Source organism: Leptodactylus fuscus, chromosome 7 (assembly GCF_031893055.1).
Source record: "Leptodactylus fuscus isolate aLepFus1 chromosome 7, aLepFus1.hap2, whole genome shotgun sequence".
Classification (NCBI taxonomy): domain Eukaryota; kingdom Metazoa; phylum Chordata; class Amphibia; order Anura; family Leptodactylidae; genus Leptodactylus; species Leptodactylus fuscus.
The window spans coordinates 108,409,318-108,429,784 of record NC_134271.1 but is presented as its reverse complement, the minus strand read 5'-3'; the positions used below and the strand labels follow the sequence as shown (position 1 = coordinate 108,429,784).

The 20,467-nt window shown below is 43.2% G+C and overlaps 1 protein-coding gene across 4 annotated transcripts in view; it reads left to right on the top strand.

The window, feature by feature from the left end:
* Positions 1-20,467, top strand: part of ARID4A (AT-rich interaction domain 4A) — a 58,324-nt gene that overhangs the window by 8,465 nt on the left and 29,392 nt on the right. For all 4 annotated transcript variants that reach the window (XM_075282738.1, XM_075282736.1, XM_075282734.1 and 1 more), the window contains exons 5-11: positions 7,947-8,037; positions 9,416-9,495; positions 9,585-9,679; positions 11,374-11,503; positions 14,457-14,536; positions 16,570-16,643; positions 17,063-17,223. In XM_075282738.1, the coding sequence (XP_075138839.1) occupies positions 7,947-8,037; positions 9,416-9,495; positions 9,585-9,679; positions 11,374-11,503; positions 14,457-14,536; positions 16,570-16,643; positions 17,063-17,223 (711 nt within the window). The remainder of the gene's footprint in view (positions 1-7,946; positions 8,038-9,415; positions 9,496-9,584; positions 9,680-11,373; positions 11,504-14,456; positions 14,537-16,569; positions 16,644-17,062; positions 17,224-20,467) is intronic.

Here is a 20,467-nt window from a genome sequence, read left to right as displayed (position 1 = left end):
CTTCTGTGTAGATCTTGTGTGACATCGTAAATCTACTTCTCCGTTTAAAGCTTTATAAAAATCTGTCCTGCCAATCATCCTTCACTTCTGTGTTACACATCTTATGCTAAGGCCCACGTTGCAGAAACGCAGCTTTTTGTTTGTTGCACACCTTGCTGCAGTTTTCTGAACAAAAGCCAGGAGTGTGAGCAGAAGTGAGAAGTATAAATACTTCATATATATTATCTATTCCTTTTGTAATCATTCTAGGCTTTGCCTTAAGAAACCACATCAAAATGTGCAACAAAAAATGCTACGCTTCTGCAACATGGGGCCTCAGCCTTAAGCTGATCTGACACCGTCTGGTTTATGGCGTTGTGCTTATGACAACCTCATGTAGAAGTAGATGCCAAGCCATGGATTTACAGCTGCCAGTCTGTGTTGCATGACAACACAGGGGTAGTTCCATGTTGTCCTTGCCGAACTGACAGAGGAGCAGCCTGATAGCAGTTTTTTTTTTTTTTTTTTTTTTAATAAATAATATTTTGATTGATTTTGATTCATGATCCCTGTAAAGCTTTATTAACATGGGGGCGTGGCTTGCGCGTGAAGCGGTCGGCCGCATGTAGCTGGAGCTCCGGGCCGAATCATCATTAATCCTGACTCCCAGCCTGCACATCTGAAGCCCCGGGTACCTGCGATACTGGGCCGGGTCCTGGAGTGGGTCCTCTCGCAGCTGGCTCCCGCGTAGTGGCGTTTTGAAGGCGGTGAGGAGCCGAGAGTAGTTGCGGCCTACTCCTGCAGTGTGGAGCCGGCCGCCATCTTCCTGTCTGTGGAGCGGCAGCACGGCATACTCTCCCGGCCTGTGACCCCAGGTGCTGGTGGAATTGGGGCTCCGGACCTTTCCCAGTCGACCCATATACATCCTGGGTGCCTCCTTTGCTGCTGTGGGTCTGGACGCTGGTGAGTGGAGATCTGGTGTGGGCCTGGATTGCCTGGGATCCCTTCCTACCCCCCCCTCTGCCTGAACAGCAGCCATTTCCTGCCTCCTCTTCTGTATGATTGAGCAGTGTCCCCAGCCTGGATGTCTGGTATCCCTCAGCTGGCTTCTTGTGGTGGTCCTGTGGCGTGTGGTGAGCGCTGAACACATCCTAGTTATTCTTCTGGCAGCTTCAGCCTAGGAATTGTTATATCCTGCCTCAGCTTTCTCTCCATCATATATTTAAGGACTGTATTGCCCTGCATATTTGTCCTCCATACCTGTGATTGCTGTGGCTGCTCCTTGTGGATTGGGCCTTCTCCATCCGCCATCATACCTACTTCTACGGCACGCAAGAAGGGCGGCGGCGGACTTTCCAAAATGAGTCGCCCGCTGTCGAGCTCCACGTCGGATCGCCTACGTAGTTTTACCAGATCCTCCACTCCCCCGCCTACCACTTCTCCTGCGGCTTCCTCATCGGCTGAGCCTATGGATACTGCTGAACCCACCTTGAAACAGGTGACTGCACAGTTGCTGGAAGCGATACAGGCTGGCACCTCTTCCTTGACTGGTAAAATTGAAGAGGTTAAAATTGATCTTGGCCTGCTTCGACAGGACTTTCAGTCTCTGCGGGATAGAGTGGGTGAAGTGGAGGATCGTGTTTCTCGGGTGGAAGATTCTGTTCAACCCATCCCTGCCAAAATTCAAGAGCTGGAACGGGCGGCAGCTTTGTGGACTCAGAGGGCGGATGATCTGGAGAATCGGCTGCGACGCAACAATTTGCGCATATTGGGCCTTCCAGAAAAAGCAGAGGGTGCTGACCCCCGATCCTTCATGGAAAAATGGCTACGTGACATTCTGCCGGATGCTCATTTTTCTCCCATATTTGCTGTTGAAAGAGCCCACAGAGTTCCTGCCAGACCTCCTCCTCCGGGGGCCCCCCCGCGTCCCTTACTGGCCCGGTTGATTAATAGTACGGATCGTGACACCGCGCTGCGGGCTGCGCGTCAAGTTGGGGAGATCAAGTTCAATGGAGCTACAGTGGCGATGTTTCCTGACTTCTCGGCTGCCCTCCAGAAAACCCGAGCATCCTTTGTGGCGGTCAAGAGACGTCTCCGAGAAAAGGCTATACAGTATTCTATGATTTATCCAGCCCGACTTCGTGTCATCCATGGTGACCGTTCCCTTTTTTTCAATTCTCCCAAGGATGCGGAGGACTGGTTGTCCCTGTTGCCCCGATCTCCTCGGCGCTGACATCATATCCTGGTGGTGAGAGGTCCTGTTAGACCGGAGACCCGGCCTTATGGCTTTTGTCGTTACAGTGTTTAATTGACCCGGTGGCCTAAGGTGTGTTCACTGCTTTGGTTCTGCACCTTCGGCTTTATTACATGAACGTACTTTGCTTATTTTGCGCAAAATTTTTTTCGAGAGAGTGCCCAACAATCCATCTGTATTGGGTGCACTTTCTCCCCCGTTGATAGTAGCTACGAGACTGTACTACTCCGTATTTGGTTAATGTGTTCGAGACTGTTTGCGCCCTCCATGGGTGTGTTGTTCTATTTTGTCTGTGTTTTCACGTTTTTTTTGTTTTTGTTATGCCACATACTGAATTGTCTTTTTCTCCTGAGACCCCGCTCACTGCCCTGTGCCTCCTGCCCGTGGCTCACGCTTTACAGATATAAGAGATTGTATTGTTATGGCGTCACTTAATGTTTTTTCATGGAATGTGAGGGGTCTAGGTAGTCCGCGTAAGAGATCTACTGTCTTCTCTCAAATTAGGCGGGTCCATCCTCATATTGTTTGCCTCCAGGAGACACATATGGTGGCGGAGACTGTTAGCCGGCTTCAGAAGCCGTGGGTTCAGTGGGCCGCTCATTCTATGCATACCTCCTTCTCTAGGGGGGTGTCTATCCTGGTGCATCGCAGTATTAGGTGGGAACCGGGGGTGATTGAGCGGGATCCCGAGGGGCGCTACATATTTGTCCAAGCATGGATAGACTCTACCCTGTATGTGATTTTAGGTGTATATTTACCGCCTGCCTCCGATATGTCTGTACTCCAGGGTGCGACTCAGTTTGTGGTCAGGTTTCCTGGGGCGGTGGTGTTATGCCTGGGTGATTTTAATCGGGTGATGAATGAAGCTGCAGACCGATTTCATGCTGGTGTGGATCCTCCGCTGTCTTCTCGTCCCACCTCTATGGCCAAATTGGTCCAGGAGTTGGGTTGGCAGGACTTGTGGAGGGTGGTGTTCCCTGATTCCCGAGTTTTTTCCTGTCATTCTGCTCATAGACATGCTCTGTCCCGCATTGATTATGCCTTTGGGAATGTTAAGACCTGTTCCATTCTACAATCTGTATCTTACTTGCCTAGGACGGTTTCCGATCACTCCCCTCTCTTGGTTATCTTGAATCATGGGGACACGATTAGATCGAGTTTGAGCTGCCGTATACACCCCTTTTGGCTCAAATTATTTACACCCAATGATAGGATCCCTGACCAGCTTCAAGTATTTCTGACCGTTAACTCCCCGGATACATGCCCCTCCCTCCTTTGGGAAACCACGAAGGCATACCTACGTGGGTGTATTAGGTCCTCCATTTCTTTTATTAAAAGGGAATCCTCGTTACTGGAGACTTCCCTAGCGGCCCGGTGTACCTCCCTGGAGGCTGAGTATGTTGCGAACCCCACGGATGAGTCTAGATCCCAATGGTTGCATGCAGGCAGACAGTATTTGCATGCACTCCATGAGAAGGCCCGCAGGTCTCTGTTTTTTAGCAAACAGAAATTTTATGAACTCGGGAATCAGTCTAGCAGCCTATTGGCCCACCTGGTACACCAAAATACGGCCTCTCCAGCTATTTTCCGAGTACGCTCGGAGACAGGCGATATCCTCACCAATAGTAATGATATTAGAACCCGTTTCCACCAGTATTACAGTGACTTATATAGTTCTAAATTAGGAGTTGGTGATCAGGATCTGGCTCTTTACTTAGATTCCATTCCCTTCCCCGTTCTGTCTGAGGACCAGCGTGCTTTTTTGGACTCCCCCTTTACCTTGGAGGAGTTGACGGAGGCGCTGGCGGACATGGCGAGGGGGAAATCTCCAGGTCCTGACGGTATTCCGATAGAGGTGTATGCTCAGTATGGGGATGTGCTCCTGCCAGTGCTGCTAAAATGTTATGAACGTGCCTTTCGGGACCGCAGTCTTCCGGCGTCCTTTTATGATGCCACAATTGTTGTTCTTCTCAAACCAGATAAGGATCCGCTGGACTGTGGTTCTTACAGGCCTATTTCTTTGTTGAATATCGATTATAAATTACTGACTAAAATGTTGGCAAGGAGACTTAACACTGTGGTTCTTGATCTGGTTCATTCGGATCAAGCTGGTTTTATGCCAGGCAAATCTACGTCTGATAATCTTAGACGTGTCCAGGTGGTGACCCAGATTGGCTCAGCCACTTCGGCGGACTGGGCAATAGCCTCGTTGGATGCTACAAAGGCATTCGACTCTGTCGAGTGGCCTTTTCTTTTACAATCTTTGCGTAAATATGGGTTTGGGGATGGATTTATTACTTGGATCTCCATTTTGTACTGTTCCCCTAGGGCGGCGTTGTCCATTAATGGTTCGCTGTCTCCGTATTTTACTTTGGGTAGGGGCACGCGGCAGGGTTGCCCTCTCTCTCCGCTGCTATTTGCTTTAGCTATAGAACCCTTGGCCATACTCCTGAGGCATGACCCTCTCTATAAAGGTATCTCCATTGGCCCTAGTGAGGAGAGGGTTGCGCTTTATGCTGACGACCTCCTTCTATTTATGTCTGACCCCTCTATATCCTTGCCCCGAGCCATGGAAGTGGTAAATGTTTTTGGCAATTATTCGGGCCTACGCACTAACTGGTCTAAGTCCTCTTATATGCATATAGGTGGGGTGCCGGCAGCAGCGGAGGGGGAGGTAGTATGTGGATTGCCGGTGGTCTCTGCTTTTAAGTATCTTGGGATCGTCATTCCCAGAGACTATAAGAGTTATCTGGACCTTAATGTTTTCCCCCTTCTCTCGCACTTCCGCTCTAAATTCCTGACCTGGGCTGCATTGCCCCTGTCCGTAGCGGGCAGGATAAACCTGATTAAAATGATTGTATTACCCAAATGTCTATATTCTTTAAGTAATTCGGCCGTGCCTGTGCCCCTCCGATTTTTTAGACAGATGGACTCCTTGATGATATCTTTTGTGTGGGGTCATTCTAGATCCAAATTGAGATTGACTGCTCTCCAGAGGCCGAAACAGCTCGGGGGGGCGTCACTCCCTGATCTGTTTCTTTATTATCTTGCGGGTCAACTCCGCTTTATAAAGCCCTGGCTTTCCTCGGATCGGCTCCCGGGGCCGGAGAGGCATTTGGCTCACCATCTGGACCTGAATATCTTGTGGCCTGTGCTGGACCAGTCTCGGTTGTTCAGGGGTAGGCTTTTGCCCATTCATACTCTGGCGGCGCAGGTTTGGGCGCAGGCCCGGAAAGTATCTTCTTATTCGGACACCCCTGCAGAGACCCCCTTGTGGGACAATCCTGGCTTGTCTGATTTATTCGTGTTACCTGATGCTAGGTCTTGGTCACGATATGGGGTGTCTACTCTAGCGAATTTATATACACAGGGGGTGTTTGTTACTTTTGATTCTTTGACCGCATCACATGAGATCCCAAGACACCAGTTCTTTAGGTTTCTTCAGATACGTCATGCCCTTTCCTCGATATTTCCTGCCCAACCGTGTGCCATTTCCGAATACCCGCTCATTGGTGTACTACGCTCTCAGGGCCCTGGGGGTCTTATTTCGGTTCTATATAACCATCTAATTCATGTAAAGGTATCTCTGGCTGAGTCCCCGGCTCTGACGCGTTGGCGCACCAACATCCCAGAATTGACTGATGAGCTGTTTCAGGAGGTTTTGGAATCTCCTCTTTATGTCTCTCCTTCAGCTAATAATAAATTGATCCAAATTTTTATCATACACCAATGTTATTTGACCCCTGTCCGTTTGCACAGAATGGGCCGTATGTCTAGCTCGACTTGTCTCAGGTGTCCATATCCTCGTGCAGATTTTTGGCACATGATGTGGGGTTGTCCGGTGGTTCGCACCTTTTGGAGGGGAGTGGTAGACCTTCTGGCAGATGTCCTGGGCCGCCCAGTCCCGTTTTCTCCCGAAGTCTGCCTGTTTGGCGTTTTGGAGGAGGAGTTGTGGCAGCATCATACTCGAATTTTTCTTAGAGAGTGCTTGTTTTATGCTAGGAAAGCCATCGCCTTGCGGTGGATGGCCCCTAGATCCCCATCTGTCTCCCAATGGCGGAAAATGGTTAACTCGGTTCTCCCATTTAATCAGATTATATATAAAGGGAGGGGTTGTCCCCAGAAATTTACTACGGTATGGGGTGCGTGGTGTGATTCTCCCGTGACCCAATACTCTGCTCCCATGATGCGTTTGGCCCTAGACACCTTTGCTCCATAAATAGGAGCTACTGCCAGATAGGTTTGTGACTCCTCGTGTGGGGAATATATGTGACTGTTGTAACTTTGTTGTTGTGTCATGTGATATTGTGTTCAGAACTGTGTTGTGGTCGGGGTGGTTGGGTTGGGGTCGGGATGGACCAGTGCTGTGGCTTGTTTCTGGTTAACTGTATGTTTCTTGTGCTTATACTGTACCTGTGTTTTTCTTTTGTTTTGATTGTATTACTTGCTTTGTTATGTAATCTTCAATAAAACGAGTTTAAAAAAAAAAGCTTTATTAACATTAGTGGAAATTTAGCATGTGTTTTGCAGAAAATTGCATATTTCTAAACTGGTTTTCTATCTGTAGGATTCTTTATTTCTTTGTAGCCTAAACGCACATTGTCGTTAGGTTCTTAGATCTGCTTCTGTGCAAAATTTTAACCTTGTTAAAAGTGCTTGTGGTGCGGCAAGTAAGACTGTGGGTCAGGATGCTTACAATATGCTGATTCTTGCTGCTCATCCAGCCCCAGCTTTCGTTAGCTTTTAGAGCATGCGATGATGTCTCAGTATATTATGGCATACTATGGACACTAGGGAAGAGGGCTGGAGGTGGATATGGAGAAGACTGCAAGGTCAGCTATAAGCACTTCCAGCCTTTATGAAGGTGAAGGTTTATTACAGTTTGAGAATGGAGTGTTTGTGTAGACCCTGGGGAGGTTGGGAATAGTCACCGGCATATTCAGCATCCACTGTTCTTACCTGGGAAGCTTTTGAATAGAAACACAGAACGTTAAGAGTTAATTCTGACATTGCCAGTGTGTTTTTATATGTGGCTTATTAAGTAAAGCATTAAGAGACTTCTTGTTTGGACACACTGTTAGTGGGGGGGATGGTGCCCACTTGCTTCTCGCACCGTGTGAGATGCAAGGGGCAATAGCTCTGTTCTCCAGCTTTCAATGTCCATGCAGTACTAGACGACCTGAGGATTCTACCGTACACATAATAGCTTTTGTTAATTAATGCGTTTTCTTTTGGTTTTGTTTTATAAATAAAGCTTTTTATTTTTTATAATATTAAATAACTTTGTAGCATAAATATTTTGCACAGTTTCCCAGTTTTCTGTAACTAGGTGAAAACGGGCATAGCCGTGACATTGCAAAATGGAAACTTAGTAATGTCGACTACATTCAGGAAGTGGAAAAATAGAAATAAGGTTTATATTTAACAAAAAAAAAAAAAGTCAACTAAATATTAGTACCATGGTGTCCGATCTTAAGACAAATCCCGATAGATCCCCCACTGGCATATACTGGGGTCAGGCTACTGTTTTCTTTCCCAGCAAGAATAGCACTGCAGCCTGCGTGCCCTTGCCATGAAAATGACCTAATCCCTGTTAGAAGGCAAGAAAACCGTCGGCATGGACAGAGCTATATACTTGGTAAAGCGCTGCATTCAGCTAGATTACAAGATAATTGTACAGTCTGTAACCTTTACTGTTGGTGTCTTGCTGTAGGTTGGAGCTATAGTTGAAATGAAAGCTCCTGATGGATCCCTCCAGGAGGCGGTTATAAGTAAGCTGACAGATGCTAGCTGGTATACTGTGGGTGAGTAGGATCTATATATCTCATAATATATCTGCACTGATAAGACTGACCCTGTGTCACTTCTATTCAGCAGTCCAGCACTTGAGCGACCATTGTTGTGGATTGTCTGGATTGGTTTATGGTTCAAATAAAGATTTCTACGTTGAGTTTTAACCCTTTCACAACCCAGACAAAGTTGATACTATTGACAAAAACAAAAGTTCTTAAATTATATAAATGATGTTGTACCCATGTATTTCCGGGAAGAAGGCAATCGATATGTTGTGAAAATGTCACGCAACACTTCAAAGTGGTAAAGTAATCTTACATGTCAATGCATAACTATGTAAACAATGAAACGCAAGCTGGACCTGAGACTACAACACGTGCTACAAAAGTTCATGCATGTCACCTGTGTCTATGCACATATTAATATGCTACAAAGAAATCGCCATGATTCAGAGGCTTATAAATGTGAGTCAGAAATGTCATAAGGACAAGGGGGATAGATGTATCGCTGCTTGTGTCTTCAGCACTATAGTAGAAAAAAAAGCCCAACTCTTTATATGGAAAAGATTCAGTATGACTTGTGTTTTATTGATTTTAATCTCTGCACAATCTGAGTGTAGGAGTTCAGTGGCTGGTAGTACTTGCTGATCAGTTAGCTTTGTATGCACACTCCTATGGGCAAGGGGTTTAGGAACTGGTCAGGACTTTGCTATCCTTTCACATAAAATATAGGACACTAAAAGGCCGCAGCGCTCGCCCAGATGTTGCAGTCTCATTGAACATCTGATTGGTGGGAGTCCCAGATATCTGACCACTGCGGATCTTCAATTGATGACCTATCGAATGGGTAGATCATCAATTAATAAGTCTGGAAAATCCCCTTAAACTTTGCTGCTGTGTCAGTCTTTAAAGTTTCATGCTTAAGCTATTGTCATGAGCTCATAGGAGAACACTCCAGCGTGCGCTCTGGCCATTGTGTAAGTGGAATAGTTTTATCCAAAGCTACGCAGCCCCTTGGGTTGTTTTCAGTGTTGTTTGACAGGCTTTAAAGTGTGCAAATCTAAAGCTTGCATGGCTCTTGTCCTCTGTTCTGTAGTGTTATCTCGCAATTCAGAGAATTGTCAATAAACAAAAGGGAATGGTGTAACAGGTAAACAGTGGCGGCATACTGAGCTTCATGTTCACTATGTTGTGGCTACACAATGATGGCATGTGTACTGTGTGAAATGGGAAGGAAGTCGCTGTATGAATCATTATCTTTTCCAGACCACAAAATGGCTGCTTGCAAAGCGTGCATTGTAGCAATACCTCTTAACATGTTGTATGTGTCTGTGATAAATGTCACCATAGATTTGCTTATAGTAGGTGTTTTGTTTTTTTTTTCCTTTAGTTTTTGATGACGGTGATGAAAGGACTCTTAGACGGACGTCACTGTGTCTGAAGGGAGAGAGGCACTTTGCTGAGAGTGAGGTAAAGATTGTACTGAATCTGCATCCAATCTATAGGTTAAGAATTGTTTGGGGTTTTCTTTCAGTAACATTTGTACTTCTATCTTTTAGACTTTGGACCAACTTCCACTAACCAATCCTGAGCATTTTGGCACTCCTGTCATTGGGAAGAAATCCAACAGGGGTAGGAGGTCGTCTCTTCCTATGTAAGTATCTGCAAGCTGTCTTTTTCTACATTAGGGTTTCAATACTTTCATCCCTCCCGTTCATCGTCCCTGAGAAGCATTACTGCAGTGTGAAGTGGAAACTTTCTCTCTCTCTCCTTTGCTGCATTGTAACATGATAGCGGCATGATCAGAATTTGATGCTTTTAAATATTCACACCTGATCATGAATCTTCAGCGCTTTTTATTTTTTTTTTTCCCCAGCCAGAAAGCTTGGGAATTTCCAGTCCATCGCACTGTTTACTGGAGTGCCAGCCGCTGTTTAATTACAATGTTACCATAGCGATTACTCCCTTGTCTATGAAAGCCCATTATATCCAATATAAATATAGAACACCGCTGGGTAAAATTGGAATTACTCTAAAAGCCACCTGTGACTTGGTGACGTATTGGCTTAAAATTGGTCATGTGATATCAACCTATAGGCGCTGTCCACACATTCAGATTTTAATGAGGATTTTTATATTATTGACTGGATCTTGGCCTGGTGCAGATGTAATGACCTATCCACTGTGCATACACAGAAGACATCTGAGTGTCAGATTTCTACCACCTACACTCCAGTTTTTATATATGTGACATTTACCATTGCTGAATCCAGCACATCACCACGCCTTTTGTCTTCATAGTGGGGTTGGTGGAGGGGCATTCAGGCACTGAAGCCATGACTAAAGACGCTTGTTGCGACAAAGTTTGTGCCTTCACTGTTGGCGAAGCTCTTGTTATTAATCTCTGCAGTCTGATCTGAAATAATAATAAAAACACACTTGGGATTCCAGCAATGGTGCCCATCAACTGGTCGTGAATATCATAATGCTGGAATACACCATTAAGCAGCTCACCTTAGCTGAATGACAAATTTCTAGTTATGCTGTTGTGGTTCTGATCACCACAACATGAATTTCATTGTGAGCGGATGATCCATCCCGAATTTATAATTATTTTAGGTATGTGCTTCTATATGACACAAGTGTAGGGGTCAGCAATGTTCAGCACTCCAGCTGCTGTGAAACTATAACTCCCAACATGCATCATTTACTTCAATGGGAGTTTCTAGAGCAGCAGAACAAGTATGCATGCTGGGAGTTGTAGTTTTATGACCGCTGGAGTGCCGAGGTTCCCTACCCCCGGTCTAGTGAAATGGTTAAGCATTGGTAACAATGTGCTGATGTCTATGCTGAATGGCAAAATTCTAGTAACTGACAAAAGTGATATGATCTCTATTTAAAGAGGAAGAAAATTGCAGTTTTAATGCATGCTCAGTTTCCCAATTGCCTCAGTTGGGCAATTGTCAATTTAAATGTCATTTATCATGTTATAGAATATCACTAGGAATATGCTGTAACATGATCTGGGGGAGGTCAGTCATCTACAGACTAGATGTCTTTGTGCAGAGTGAGTGGTGGTCCAGCAGCTTCTCCTCCACTGGTTAAGATGGCATGGTGTAGTTTAGCAATTTGCTACCTGTTGCGCCAAACTGCTTTCATTATATGGCATAACTAGCCTCTGCCCACAACTTTGTTGGCGTCGATGACCCGCCTTTATTCAGCAAATTGCTGCCGTCGATGGTTTGCTTGCTCTGGCATTTCGGCAACTGTCCTGCTGCTGAACTTGTTGTTGCGGATTTACTAGTAGACCAGATACTGTCTAGATCTAACTTATGTTTTCCTTTATAGGACAGAAGATGAGAAAGAAGAAAGCAGCAGTGAAGAGGAGGATAATGATTTGAAACGAATCGGGGATGAATTATTGGGAAAAGTTGTGAGAGTGAACTGCAGCTTAACAAATGAATGCTATACTGCTGTGGTAAGTCATGCATTTCAGAATCCCAAGGTTGGAGTTGATGAAAATTATACACGTTGTAATACTTGCTGCCTGGCCTATTCAGTATTACAGTTTGCTGCTCATTTTTGGTTTGCTGTATAAAACTACTAATAGACATGACATCTACCTATGCCAAAATGTTCAGCTATTCAAGGGGCGCTCAAGTAATAACAAGTTGACATATATGCTAGATTAGAGATAACAGCTAGGTCAGGCTCATTGCTCCTGTGTGAATTGAGCAATGGTTGTGACTGCAGACTGTGCTCCATTTAATTTTATTTTTTCAAGATAGCTGCTCTTCAACAGTCGCATAGAGCTGAATGGATGAGAGCCCATTCTACTGCCACTTTATTTAAATAGTGAGATTTAGGACACTTAATCTTGTGATCTGTGGGGTCAGACTCCCACTCAGTACAGTTATCTCCTATCCAGTGGATACACAATAACTTATTACTGGTTGATCTGGTTTATTTAGCAGTTGAAGCCGGAGGTAGCTGCTGCTTTTGCTCCTTGTCACACCAGATCAAACTCTAGGCAGTGTAGACTGTGGATTTTGTAGGCCTAGGATGATGTTCATATTATGTACAGGCTCTCTTTTCAACGTACATGCTGCAGAGTGAATGCAGTTGTGCCTTGATAGTTCTGCATAATATACCCTTCACTCTTAATGTGCGTCACATATACATATATCTTGGCAGTGTCCAGTTGTTTTGAAACATTTGGTCAACCTCACTCTTTACTAAAGGTGTACTGGCCATACTTATCCCAAAAAAGCTCTTTGCTGGCATACACCTTCAGTATGGGTGTGTTCCCTGGTGTAAATGCTGAATGTGATATCAACTGAATCTACGGCCAGTCATACTGTTAAGAAGATTGTCAGCAGAATTTTCTTTTCCCATAAACATCCCATTGTGACCACCACTCCATTTACCTTTTGTAGGACTGAAGAAGTGCTGTAGTTGGGTCTCTCCTTCAGACTGCTAGAAGTAGATGAAGTTCTGATCATATATGTGCACTGCCGCTCACATGGGACATAGCAATTTCCAGTGTTCTGAACAGTAAAGGGATTGGCAGCAGTCTAAACCCACAAACCATAGCTTACACTTAGGTGTGGATAGGTAGTATAGGAGTTGGAACACGCACTGCATTTACTTCTTTTGGAGTTAATTTCCTTTGGCTACCATTACAAGACATTATGCTCACGTTTTGAGTTTCCAAAATGTAATTGTGACGTGTACGGGGTTGTGTGTACGGTAGGTTTTGTCTGGTTGGCTGATATATGCAAGAAGTAATCGACCTAGGAATCCATTGCAAACAATAGCTTCTATTAGAGTGACAAGCCATGATGTGTTCCTTTTGAATACAAATCCTGAATAGTAGGTTTGCTAAGCTCTAGTCTATGTATTACAGTTTAGTTCTCATGTGATATGAAGAGGTCAGGTATCCAGTATTCATACATGGTCAGTTGTGCATTGTAATGATACATATTTCCCTTATTTTAATTGCCCCATTATTTTGGCACAGAATGATGGCTACGTGACCAGGTCCCATTGCAGCTCTGGCATTATGGGAAGGTTGATGATAAGGTCATTTCACAGTGATCTCGACAGCAGTCCTGTAAATGCTTACATTGTAATCTGCTCTTTAGCGACGTATCCCTGACTCTGTGTGGAAACAGTCGACTCTCTGTAACATCTGTTTGTTGCCTCTTTAAAGTTGGCTTGGCACCTGTCCACCAGCAGCCCTGTCTTCGTAGTTTAGCACCGCATACATAGCTGGCATTCTGTCTGGGCTGTGTTGCTTTCCTTTGTCAGGAATTATCTAGAAAAAGCCTATTTATCAAGGTTGAGTTGGAAATTAAAGCCCATTGCAACACAGCTGACATTTTATTTTGTTTCAGCTGAGAGGAGGAAAATTGAATGCTATTGTCTGAAGCGGGCAGAGGGCAGAGAGCGAAGCAAACGTGTGTCAGTGTAGAAGAACTAAAGACCAAAATGTCAACTAGTGCATCACTATTGGGCATATCTCCCCGGACCTGAGCCTTTAACTTGCCATTCTCTGAGACTTTGTCCAAAACTCCTTTCTTTTTATCTCTCCTATTTTGTAGAAATTTCTTTGCACTGACCCTGCCATTCCCTGCAAAAAAAGGGGAAGTACTTTTAACCCTTTCATAATGGGGTGTTTTGAGTCTTAGAGACTAAAATTTTACCTTTTTGGGTTGCTGTATTTTAAGGCCCCAATTTTTTTTCAGAGGTGTATCCGGTCAATAGAAGGGACTGCAAATTATGAAGCATATCCTATAGTTGTCTGCACGCGCGACACAGAGAGATGTAGGCAATCGGGCAGGATACATGATTGCCGATGAGTCTATTGGTGTAATGCGGACATGATTTTTTGCGACCAAAATTTTTTTTACAGTGCATGAGGCCTTATTAAGATGCAATCTATCCTCCTATACGGATCACTGTAACAGCCCATTAGATCTCTGCTACCAGTGAGATATATGACAAATTAATGACATCACAGGATTCCCTGGCATCTGGCCTTGGATTATTTTAGTTCCCTCTCTCAGAACAGGAACGGACTGTCTGTGTGACAACTTGATGGTACTGAGAGCTCAGTGTCATCAAGTTCACCACTTGAATTAACTATGTAGCCACAGAAACCACTTTATTAACCCATTAATTTATTCATGAAGGAGTTAAAGGGTCAAAAAAGGCCTGCCACATCATGGTAACAATAAGAGTGTTTGTGAAGGGGGGGGGGGGGGGGTACTTCATGCTGGATGCAGGAAGGGGCTAAAGCACCACTTTGTCTTTTTGCCAAGTCATAGTGCCAGAAATGGAAAACACATATGTGAAAGCTACATTTACTTCTTTTATTAATATAGATACGTTGATGTCCAGGCATTAATGTTTTCCCTCTCTTGCTTCAGGTTGTTTCTCCAAGTTGCAGTGATGACACATCAGTGAAAAAGGACCAGTGTTTGGTTCGATCCTTTGTGGATGCAAAATTGTAAGTAATTGTGAAATGTTTAACCTTTATGTTCAAGTATTATATTAAGTTTTTCTTTAATCATCTTGTTGATCGTCTAGCTTAGTTGTCATTGGACACAGCCATGAATACAGGAATTTTCTATGGTCTGACACTTGCCAGAATAGGATAGATGATCATATGAAGTCGGTGTAGGTCTGACACCCATGGCCACTACTGACCAGCTATTTAAAGAGACTGCAGTGTTCAGTTGAGCGTTGAATAATAGCTCCATGTTGTAGACAATTACAACAATGTACTGGTGCTGTTTCAATAGTCAATTTGCTGCTGATAGAGTTCCCTTTTTTGGGCTCTTTACATTGCAGAAATGACAAATGGCTATAAACCTGTGTAGGTTATGTGTTGTCTGAGCACTTGTGCCACATAAGGATACTTCTGTTCTCAGTCTAGTATTTGTGGTAATTGCGAGAGATGAGCAAGTACTATTCGAAACTCCCATTTCGAATAGCACGCACCCATAGGAATGAATGGACGCAGCTGGCACACAGGGGGTTAAGCGGCCAGCAGCCGACAAAGTCTGTGTGCCGGATGCTTCCATTCATTCCTATGGGTGCGTGCTATTCCAAACTGCCTTTTCGAATACTACTCACTCATCTCTAGTAATTGCCAATCAGATGCAAAACGGTGTCCTTTTTGGATTCGATGTCCATCTTATGGTTCTAAATAAGTCCTCAGTACCTTCAGCACATGCATTCATAACATCCCAGCAACAAACAGGTGCGACTGTCTTCTCCCTGTATCACCTGCAGTGTTATTAAAGGCATTGTAAGCAGTCTTCCACCAGCAAGGACTTTTCATCTTTCATGAGAAGGATCCTAGACCAGGGGTTAGCAACCTGCAGGAGCCCCTAGTGTTATGAAGTGGCTACATGCCCTGACAAGATGAGGTGGACACGGCATGCAGTTTCACTGTAGGTGGAGTGTTGCAGGTTGCTGATCTCTGTCCTGGATGAACACGTCAGGATCTCTTTATTTCCAAGTTGTGATGTTTCAGTGTGAAAAGGGCCCTGACATGTGATTGAAATGTAACTGTGCTGTGTCAGTGTCATAAAGGACATCTATTAACGTTTGTGTTATTTTGAGAAATAAATGACAAGTTTGTTTTGTCTTGGTTTTTTTTGCAGTTTTTCTGCTGAATTTCAATTATGACGTTTTTGTGATTCTGTATGGTTCTCTCAAAAATGTTTCATTATTTTTATTTTTTTTTGGAGGGGGGGGTTGTTCTTTTTTGTTTTCAGTGTATTTTACTACTATCATCAATGCCTATATTAAATAGAATAGTGCCACCTTGTGGTCAGATTTCGATGCAGATTTGTGTTCTTCATCACCGGTAATACTAAGCTCGGGTTACAGGGCAAGTTATAGTAAAACTCTAGAATAAACACAATTCAATCTCATTGAGGAAATGTAATAAGTCCTATGGGAAATTACTATAGTTGGCAAACCTGAAGCTGTCAAAAATAGTTAACATGAATTCTTGCAGTCTGTTCAAAACTATTCTGCAAGACAGATCAAAGGAGTTTTTCAGTAATCTAACAATATACTTAATTCGTACAACACATAATATCTATACAGCATTATACAGATTGTCTTCTAGTAATGGCTCCTCTATATAAAGGCCACAATGCATTACGTTACTGACTCCAGCCTCAAAATAATGTTATTTTTAATTCTGTCATACAATTATTGATGTTGTATAAATAGACAAATAATTTGTTACATATTTATTTTCATAGAAGTTCAATCACAATTTTTTTTTTTCATGAATTAGTGGAGATTGGGAGTTTTTTCTCACCATGGCTCAGTACTTTGGCCTACCAACTCGACAGCCATGGCAGAAATATTGAGATAAAGGTTTATTCCCCAGACTATTTTTTTGTGATTGGAGTTTAACCTCTGGAACCTCTACCAACCCTGATCCACCACGATGACACATATATATTTTATTCTTCATATTCGGATATCCTAAAATATTTTCCTTTTCTCTTTATTTAGCCATTCAGTAGCAAGAAAAGATATTGAAGAACTTGACATGAACGCACTGAATTTGGAGAACTTGTCTAAGCCAGGTAACTAACTTGTCAGATCAAAAAAAATTTGATGAAATATTGAATTGACAAAGAGATGTGAGCTAATGGGGCTAGGACTTTGTGGGATTGTTCTATAAACTGGCTTCATAGTGGCGAGGAGATCTCCTAGGGTCAAGCTTTTGAATCAAGTCCCTCCATTGTGTTTTATAGCAGCTCTTTAGAGACTGCACCCTCCCATGTATGATGTATATTTAGGACATATGTTCATGATGTCCCAAAGGGGGTTTGTGGTTTTAGTCTAGTTTTTTAGATGATCAGATTCTTGTAACAATATGTATTGGAAGTGCTGATTTTGGGAAATCCTGGTGGCTTTATCTTTTATTTATGAAAGCCCATCTTATTCTGCATGGACAATCCATGCCTTACGACTAAGCCTTTTACCCCATTGTGCCCTGCAGGTATAAAGGACGCCATAGCTTTTTTCAAGTCCCGGGCAATACCAAGTAGTTGGAAAATGGACATAAGTGAAATATTGGAGTCTTCCAGCAGTGATGAAGAAGATGGAGAAGCAGAAGCTAGTGATGGCGAGCAGAACAAAGAAGACGAAGATGAAGCTGAGGTGAGTGTCAACCCCTGTAGTCTATTTATCAGACAGTGTAACAAAGGTACACGCTTTTCATTCAGATTCTTGTTTGATGGGACCTTAATATTTGGTAGCCAAGTCATGCCTTGGCAGATCAGAAATATTTTCTATACTTTGACCATTGTGGTGAGAACACAATAGTCTTTAATGGAAGACACTGCACCTAAGCATTTTCTACTTCTCTGTTATCGTCCATTTTAGGACAGACGTGCGGGCAACCTCACGTATTTCTGGTTCTGAGATTCTGTGGCATATTTACTTCTGTATGCTGAAATTCTATTAGCAGTGATTTTTAGAGGATGCACTTTAGGTGTAATATATGTTAGATTTAGCACTCCTTTAAAGCCCCACTTTGGAAATTTTTGTTATTCTCTAGCCAAGGGCATACTTGTAGTGAACAATAGAGTCACTCACTGGGCACATTGTTTACTTTATTCAGCACCGAGATGGGTCTTTGGCTGGTCATGTGACGAATCACACACCAACTAGTGGTCACTTTTTCAGTCTGAAATCCTGGATGTTACTTTCTTATAGACTTGCATAGAAACAAAGGACTTCCAGCTGGTGTGTGAATTGACAGGTCAGTCTCCCGATCACATGACCAGCCATGAGACCCGTTCTGTGACAAAATAGTGTGAATGAGGTGTCAGACGAGTGTAGTGGACAACGCACTTAATAGTATAATAAAAATTTCCAGTGGGGCTCTAATCTAGTGCAAGTGATGAGCGTCTGCTCAGGGGATGTCCCACCATTCACATCTTTGAATGCAGAGATTGTTGAACGTGCTTGCTTCTGCTTCATTCCAAGTTTCTGGGACCATCTGTACTTGGCTATCCTTTGGAGCACCAACATGTCTGCTTCACTTTCGCTCCATTCAAATCTGGAGCAGGGGACCCCCCGTGATCACACACAGATGATACGTTGCAACGTGTGATCCAAAAGCACTTTAAGACCAGAGCCCCATGTGTCATAAACTCTGGCAAAACCACGCCATTTTACAGTCCCTGCAAAGTGGATGGGATTCTATCAGAATATATATGGCAGAATATATATGGCAGAAAAAAATGTGCAACGGAAATGCTGCGATTTTCAAAACCATTGCAGTTTTGGAAATTGCAGCATGTCAGTTATACCTACGGAAATGCTGGCTGTTTTCCTATAGGTATAATGGAAACAGAAACTTTTTTGTTTTGTACCGCTATTGGGGGGCCTTAGCCTAAAGGGGGTTATACCCCCAAAATATTTATCCTCTATACAAAGGATAGAGAAAAATTACTGATTAGTGGGGGTTTGCAGAGACCCCACTGATCCTGAAAACAGTGGGTGCTTCACCCCATTGTTAATGTAGCCATGGGAAATGCAGATGCACCCCGGCTCCCATTCCCTTGAAATGGACCTCTAGAGATAACCAAGTGATGCACTTCGTGACTATATTCACAATGTGGGCATGCAGTGCCCTATTGATCTCAGCTTCAAGCACCCTATGGAGAAGCTAAAGGAAAAATATTTTTTTTCCCTCTCCCTCCCTCCCCCTATATCGATTATATATCATGTAAAAAATGTGATTATTTTTTTTAATATTTGTTAAGGTGTTAAAATATAACAAAAGCTATATAAATTCAGTATTGCTGTAATTCCACTAATGTGCAGAATATATAGGTAACATTGTTTTGGCTATGCAATGAGCATCGTAAAAACAAAATCCATAAGAATATGTTTTTGTTTGTTTTGTTTTTTATAAATTTTTCCCTCTCCTCTTCAGAATTTTAGTGTTTTCAGCCTCCCAGTTCATTGTACAGAACATGGTACCGCTATGAAGTTCAATTCGTAGCTTCAAAAATAAGCCGTCGTGCAGCTCTGTGAAAGGAAAAGTAAAAATGTTATGGCTTTTAGGCAGGCAAGGAGTCAAAAGAAAACAAAAAAACAAAGGCTCCGGTGGGAAGGGGTTAAATGTAGAGATGAGCGAGTACTATTCTAAACTCCCATTTCGAATAGCATGCACCCATAGGAATGAATGTACGCTTCCATTCATTCCTATGGGTGTGTGCTATTCGAAGCGGCCGTTTCGAATAGTACTCGCTCATCTCTAGTTAAATGTAATACTTTTCAGCAGTACTGCCCAGTATACTCATGCAATACATTATGATGGGTTCATGCCTGTTTATAGAAGGTTCTTGTGAAATGCATGAATCCTAAAGCGATGTCTGGAATATAAAGCGGTCAGATACAATCTCCATATCAATTCCATTCTGGCCTTGAAGTATAATGATGTGACGTCACTAGACTGTAGCAGCAAGACACTGGGCTGTTACCTGACATGACTCTGGGTATTGAATAGACCTGATCATTGACGTTTACTGATATATTTTAATAGGATAGCTACTTTGTCTGGTATTGGAGCTCATCGCCAGTGAAGTGAATGGAACTGAGCTACAATACTATACACATCCTTTGTATCAGAGTGGCGCTGTTTCTGACATCTCCTCTAGACTTGGTATATAGTTGAGGATATGGTGTCCATCTTGCTTTGTACTTGGGGATTGAACACATTCCATCTGTTTCATTGAATGGTATTTTAGGATTTCTACTGAGGATTGTGATTCATCCAGGGCTTCTGCTTATGGGTACTTGATTCCTGCCAGTGTCCCTGAGGCTCATCTTATTCACTGTAAGAACTCCTTCACACAATTCTATTTCAGCTTGTGGAAAACAAGTGTGTTTTTGTTTTGTTTTTTATTATAAGATAAGGTGTTTTCCATTTTATTACTTTTGAAATCTACATTGTTTCGGTGTTTTTTTTTAAATGGATTTTCCCATCTTTACAAGTTATCTCCTGTCCATGTTATAGGGAATAATTTGCAGATCAGCCTGAATATTGGCTCCAAAAATTTCTATATGAACATGACATTCTAGGCAGCGAGTTTTTGAATTCTGCCTCTCGCCTTTATCATGGCATACAAGATTCCTATGGTTCTGTATCCCAGCGCTGCAGGCACTACATCTCCTGCTATATAGTGCCTCCGCACAGTAGTATATTATAGAGGTATGGTCTCTTAGCAGTGTGTACTTGTAAGGGACCCACAGACTGCCATTCATGCTGTTTTTTGGCTCTAATTTACCCCAGCATGCAAGTTATTGGCAGAAATGAATACGGATCTCATTTCAACTAAAATTAGAATCCTGCAGATCAGATTGTATGAATGATTTAACAGCAACCAGT